At 39.8% G+C, this 6,899-nt stretch overlaps 1 protein-coding gene across 1 annotated transcript in view; it reads left to right on the top strand.

Annotated features, from left to right (window-relative positions):
- The window catches only part of LOC101845784 (ankyrin repeat and MYND domain-containing protein 2), a gene marked incomplete in the record, with an annotated part of 17,147 nt that overhangs the window by 7,391 nt on the left and 2,857 nt on the right, over nucleotides 1–6,899 (top strand). The window contains 5 exon segments of the mRNA XM_013084937.2: nucleotides 108–182; nucleotides 1,251–1,336; nucleotides 2,177–2,388; nucleotides 3,239–3,374; nucleotides 4,638–4,769. Of these exon segments, the coding sequence (XP_012940391.1) occupies nucleotides 108–182; nucleotides 1,251–1,336; nucleotides 2,177–2,388; nucleotides 3,239–3,374; nucleotides 4,638–4,769 (641 nt within the window).

Consider the following 6,899-nt stretch of genomic DNA (forward strand, 5'->3'; position numbering starts at 1 on the left):
GGGTTGGTCGGTGGTCGTTTTTTGTTGTTTTTGATGGGGGGGTTTTTTGGGGGGGTGAATTCATTCCCTATGACTGAATCGGTGTTTTATTTGTGTGTCCCCTTCAGGCCAGCACCAGTGCGTGAGTGTCATCAACAACTTTTTCCCGCAGTCAGAGATCGATTACTACACCAAGCCTCAAGGTATGCCATAAAGGTGCCCTCATTTAGGGGTCAAAGAAGCCATAGTGTCCAACTCCCATGTTCAAGGTTGCAGGTTCAATTTCCAACTTTGCCATATGGCCTTATTAAAGGCATTGTGGTTTATTTTCCACAGCTGCAAAACAGTGTCTTTACAGTTGCAAGCAATAGACACATAGTATGTAAAGTATAGCATTTTTGGCAGCTTGCCAGCCCCCCTCCCCCCCTGCCCCTGAATTGAGATTGTTTGTTGCAGCTGGCTAAGGTAGTTAGTGAATGCAAAGTTGTGTTATATGGGGTGCCCACTATGGCTGGCTCGGGCTGATCGCCTGACTCGATCGCCTGAAACTGAAAACAAACATGTTTGTTTTTGAGGCGATCGAGTCGGGCGATCGGCCTGATCGGCCGATCCCCTCCGTAGTGGGCACCCCGTATTAGGTTTCATCACTCAGGAAAGAGGCCGTGCATTGTTATACTAACTTTTACTCTTGGATCTGTGTTTTGAATGAAGTGGAGATGCCAGAACTGGTAGGCCCATTTCATATTGATTATTCTATTTTATTAGGAAAAGATGGATAAAAGAGGTCAGAGAAACATAAGACAAAAATAGTATGAACATGAAAAAGGTGGTACAACAGATGAGAGAAAGACGTTTGCTTCTCCCCTAAACACCCTTGGTAACAGATGCTAGAAAAAATAAAAATCATGTCTTAGTTTCATGACCTTATATGGTCTCACTTAATAGTCTATCGGCTCAGGTTGTTTCCTTGGGTGGGACAACCTTGTTTCGAATTCCCAATAGAGCTTCCTTGATTTTGAGTCGTTTGGGGAGTTTTCATGGCTCCCCACCCACTTTGCTTGGTTTTATTTATTTTTTAGATAACCTTTTCATGTTGAAAGAGGTGTTATTTCACACTTACTTTACTTTTCCAATCAAGCGAACACTGAGTACGAACACTTTGGCTTGTTATTATGACAAAGAATTTACAGGTTGCAAAGGGTATTATAACATTTCCCATGCATGCCATAGCCAACTTCTTCAGCCCAGTTGACTCTTTCTCTCTCTCCCAGGTTTGGAGAAAGAAGCTAAACTGCCTGCCTCTGTAGCCCCTTCCCTGTGCAAGCTCATCAATTTCTCAAATCTGCACCCTGTCAAAGTAAGTGAGACACTTATAGATAGAGAAAGAGAGAGGTATGTGTCTGTTCATATCTCTGAGAGAGGTGATTATTTTTACATGTCTCTGAAAAAGAAGGATGTGTATTTCTTATTTCTTTGAGTAAATGAGAAGTGTATGTTTAGGTCTCTGAGAGAGAGATAGTTTTTTATGTCGCTTAGATAGGGGAATCTTGTGTTGTTTTGTTTTGTTTTTTTGTTGGGTTTTTTTTTTTTTTTTTGGAGAGAGAGAGAGAGATGTTTATGCTTATGCCTGAGAGAGAGCGAGAAAAGTGTACATTTCATTTCTGTGAATGAGAGAGATATAATATATGTATCTTTATATGTCAGTCCGAGTGAAAGAAATATATGTCACGATGCTGTGGAATCGGGCACTCGTCAATTTTTGGACATGTTGAGTTATTGGTATACTCCTAAAGCTTGTTCATTTGTCTATCTTTCGATGAAAAAAAGCCCATCTGTCTTGAATAGAAATCGAGATATTTGCAATTGAACGAGGTGGGCCGCCTGATTTCAGAGGTAAAGTCACTGAGAAAATGGCAGCCGAAGTTGGGTGATTTTCAAAGCTTGAGAGTCCTCGGAAACTGAAAATTTACCTTGTTTATGTTTTTAATCAACATTGTTTTGCTCTTCTCTTTGCAGATGATGGTTTGAGGGGTACTGGTTGATCCTATTTTTCTTGCCCTCCTCACCTGTATTATTTCTTTTTATACTGTTTTCCTGAACTAAATGACCATTATTGTGCCCACATGCCTTAACTGAAATTTTTTTTAATTTCTTCTACGGTGAATAAAATTTCTTGATCTGATTTCTTCGTTGGTAGATCACTCTGTTCCTACGAGATCACGCAGAGTTGTTGGCCGAGTCCAAGCGAGTGTGCCTGGTTCTGTCGCGGCTGGTGGAGAAAAACATGAAATCTCGAGAGGTCAACGACGTGGTGGCCCTTAAGTGTCACTTCATCTCCACTGTGGTCAAGCTGGCCGCCGAGGCGAAGGAGAACGACAAGGAGAAGTCGATCACAGGCTGGCTCAAGAGGTTGGTCTACATCTGCATTTGGTTTGCCTCTTGGTTTTGTTATACCAAACAGATCTTTATTCAGTACAAACAGTAACAGAAATTAGCACAAATAGGCTAATGGCCTTATAATTGTTCAAATATGGGTGTGGGGGGTAGAAGATTAGCTCTGTACAATGCTGTGTCCATGGGAAAGGCGCTTCACAAGAATTTTTTCCATTTGACTTACTCATATCAGAGATAATTTCAGTTTCGAACAAACAGTAATTGGAGATATTGTATAAAGGTTTGGCTTCTTTCCTTGTTCTCAAAGGACACAAGTTTGATTTTTTTCTTGAGAACAATGTTTTATCGAGCAGATCGGCCTTTCTGCTAGGATGTATCCCATACAGCCAACGTTAGCCTTAACAGGCGGCTCCTAGCAGCCAGGGTCCTGAATTATCTAAATTGTGCTAATTAAGGCATGAGACATAAAAACAAAATTACTGCCACTGAAATTTTATGCTGCATGCCTCTGTGGCCCCTTGTGCAAGCTCATCAGTTTCTCAAATTTACACCCTGTTAGAATAGGTGTGAGACGCTATAAAGAAAAATAGAAAAAGAGAGGGATGTGTATGTACGTCTCAGAGAGAGAGGGAGAAAAGGGAAAAGAAAGAGGCATGTATAATATGTATGTCTCAGAGAGAGAGATGTGAATCTGTATGTCTCTGAGAGAGAAAGGGAGACAGGGGAGAATATAATTATATCTAGATGTCTCGGGGGGAAAGGGGGAGTGAGATATGGGTCTACATGTCTCTCTTAGAGAGAGGGGGGGATGTATATGACTGGTCGGTCTGTCTCTCTGATACTATTGTTTTTACTGCTCTCTTAGTTTGACCCGAGGTCGGGACGGAGATGGCTTCATGGAGTTCCAGGAGCGGCTCATCCGACAGTCCCTGAAGGATTTCCCCTATGTGAGCTCGGCTCTGCTGCAACAGCTGGTCAGGCAAATTGCTCCTGTGAAAATTGTGAGTGATTTTTTTTCACCATTTCTTTAGGGTAACTATTGAACTATTGTTGCAGCTATTGACCAATGTGTTTTTTTAATGGAAAGTTACTTTTATAACAGTGATTTCTATTTTTTAAAAGCCATTAAACAGGTGGTATCTTTTGGAAAGTAGGTGTTCTGCAAAGGATTTCTTGTAGAAAATAGCTATTGACAGAGTGATTTCTTCTGGAATGTAAGTATTGAACATGTCTTTTTTTAAATCTCTATTAAACAAGTGCTATTTTTGAGACAGTAGCTTTTGAACGAAGGATTTCTTTCAGACAATAACTCTTAACAAGTAATTTCTTTTTTAAAGTAGCTTGAGAACAAAATTATCTTTACTTGGTACTTGAGATGTGGATCTGGAGGACAGCAGACAGCTTAGGATGACACACACATTGGGTGCTGCAAAGTTTGACAGGTTTCAGAAATTTATAAAAGAGTAAGAGTCTCCTCTGGAATTTTTTGGCTGATGCTTTGACCTATTATATCAAAAAGACATGTATATATAGATGTATAAAGTATCTTTCGGACATTATGGTTTAAGTTGAAGGAACTTCAGTAACCTATCACATTAATGTTTTAGATTCAATATATATGGATGTATAGGAAATTGTTACTCCACTACCTCTGTATGTCTCACAGCCTTATAAAATATAAGTATATATGCGACTAAATAGTTAACTGCAAACCAGTCCTCAAAGGTAATTTTTCTAATGCCTATTTACACATTTTTGTGTCTATGTCGTGAAGATACATGTTTATTTTCAAATTTTGAAAATGAAATATTGATATTATAAGAAAAAATGTTCATAATATAAGGAAGGTTTATTTTCCCCAAGGTTAGATACATGCCTTTACTTCCTTTTTTAGCAGGCATGGTCTTTGGAGAATTTGGTTCCATCTATTGATTTGAAGAATTGAAAGCATCCTCTCATAAAGAAGAATATGGCTTTTTGTAAGGAGAGAGACCATGTTTTTCTGCAGGAAAATAGTCCTTCAGGATATATTGTATATAAGAAACGTGAGGTTCATAAGGGGAACATGGAAGAAAAAGGAACTAAATATGATTTGATGACAGCTTTAAAATGTAACCTATGATAGTGGAGAAAGAATGGTGTTTGGTGACTTGTGTCTCATTTTGCTTGGCTGCAAGACATACAAATATATTTTGGAATGATCTTAAGTTCTGTTTTAAGCTACTCATTGTAACAGTTTTGTGTGTTGTACTTGTCTCATGCAGGGTAATGATCCCACTGCATTCTCACTGCTCACGTCCGCCATCAATGGCCAACAGTTTGCCTGGGATGCTGGCGAGGGCTGCGAAACTTGTGGAGAGGCCAAGGCGGAGGCAAAATGCTCTAAGTGTAAAATGGTGAGTTCTTGCGGGAAATGCTTTGAGTGTAGAATGTTGAGTTCTTGAGTGAAGTGTTCCCAGTGTAAAACGGTGAGTGCTTGAGTGAAGTGCCCCCAGTGTAACATATTGAGTTCTTGAGTGAAGTGTTCAAGTGTATAAAGTGGTTAGTGCTTGGTTGAAGAAGATGATAAGTCTGAATGGTGATTGAAGAAGATGATAAGTCTGAATGGTGATTGAAGAAGATGATTGACAAGTCTGAAGCATGGAATACAGGGTGAATAAAAAAAAAAGTGTACAACTTTTCTGGTTAATATTTTCCTCTGCACTGAAATTTTGAGTTTCAAGTACACAACTTTTGGAAGTCAAAAGGAATTTCTCTGATATTCATTTTAGATAAATCCACAAAATAGTTTTCCTCCACATAGCGCGTAAAAAAACAACCCGTTTTTCAGCTTTGTCCCCAATTTTATAGCACGACGCACTAGTTGGCATTGGGCCTACCACTAAAAATTCCAATGATTGCACCATATTGGAAACTACAGTAGTCTATCTGGCCAACAGAAGTTTGCAGATAGTTTTTCTCAAGTTTCCTTTGCCTGCTGAGATCATGGTTAAGATTGGCAAAAAGCAGAGAGCTTTTTGTGTTGAACATTTCCTCACCACCAACTCATTTCGTAAGTTTCGCACAATTTACGGAACTGATGTTAACCGTCTTTGATGTCAAGGGTGGAAATGATCCATCGGTTAGGACTTGTAGAGAATCAGAACTAAAAATTCCAAGACAGATCGATATCTTCAGGTCAAACACACACTGTTTGCACCCTTTAAATTTTAGGCGTCACCAGGGTGCAGAATTCAGTAGATGAGCCTCTTGAGACGTCTGTCCGTAGATGATGTCTGCAGCAATGACTTTCCTACATCTCAACGGTCGGCACTCTCAAGGCTGATCTTCATCTACAACTGTGCCATTTTCACGTTCACAAAGCTATCAGAGGATAACAATGTGTTCATGATTCCTCGATCGTCTTGAAAAGCGTGAACATTAAATTTCCCCTGTGACATGTGGTTCCTTGACAAAGCCCATATCCATCTTTCATATTTGGGCAACCTCACCCCCTTCCCCTTTCGGGGGTTTAATTTTGCAGCCCAGATCTTTGGTCAATAGATCAGCGGTACATGAAAGTACACTTAAGACTAAGTATGTAGGGAGAAAATATATATTAGTTCTGAATCCTGGAGTGCAACTGGGGAATGGGATCAAGGCATCTCAAGGATTTGGAAGTTGCCATTATTATCTCTTTCTGTGCCCTTGCTTGTCTTCCCATAGCTTTAAGGTGTCAGAAAAGCAGTGATCTATTAGTGTAGCTCCAGGCACTGAAGGGTTTATGGATGATCCACATGTCTTTTAAGAAAAAATGCACATATAAAGGGAAAGTACTGCCCGTAATTCAGTTTATCTTTCCCTGAATAATGGGGTTATGTACCTGTGACATTTGGTTCCTTGACAAAGCCCATATCCATCTTTCAGGTTATATCAGCTCCACATGCTGTCTATTTGGGCAACCTCACCCCTTTCCCCTTTCGGGGGTTTAATTTTGCAGCCCAGATCTTTGGTCAATAGATCAGCGGTACATGAAAGTACACTTAAGACTAAGTATGTAGGGAGAAAATATATATTGTTCTGGCATATTAGTTCTGAATCCTGGAGTGCAACTGGGGAATGGGATCAAGGCATTTCAAGGATTTGGAAGTTGCCATTATTATCTCTTTCTGTGCCCTTGCTTGTCTTCCCATAGCTTTAAGGTGTCAGAAAAGCAGTGATCTATTAGTGCAGCTCCAGGCACTGAAGGGTTTATGGACGATCCACATGTCTTTTAAGAAAAAATGCACATATAAAGGGAAAGTACTGCCCGTAATTCAGTTTATCTTTCCCTGAATAATGGGGTTATGTACCTTTGTCCATTTGTAGAGAGCTTTTTGAAAGACATTGTAGTGGTCACTTTGCAGAATTCACAATCATTAGGTCTTTGGAATCATAATCTGGGCACAACGTGTCCCTGAGAAGAAAAAAATATAATCATAATGCTGCTTTCTTCACTTCACCCAAATGGGAATGGTATTCCCAGTTTAAAGAGTGGAGGATTTTGT

The sequence above is a fragment of the Aplysia californica genome, unplaced genomic scaffold, assembly GCF_000002075.1.
Source record: "Aplysia californica isolate F4 #8 unplaced genomic scaffold, AplCal3.0 scaffold00330, whole genome shotgun sequence".
Lineage (NCBI taxonomy): Eukaryota > Metazoa > Mollusca > Gastropoda > Aplysiida > Aplysiidae > Aplysia > Aplysia californica.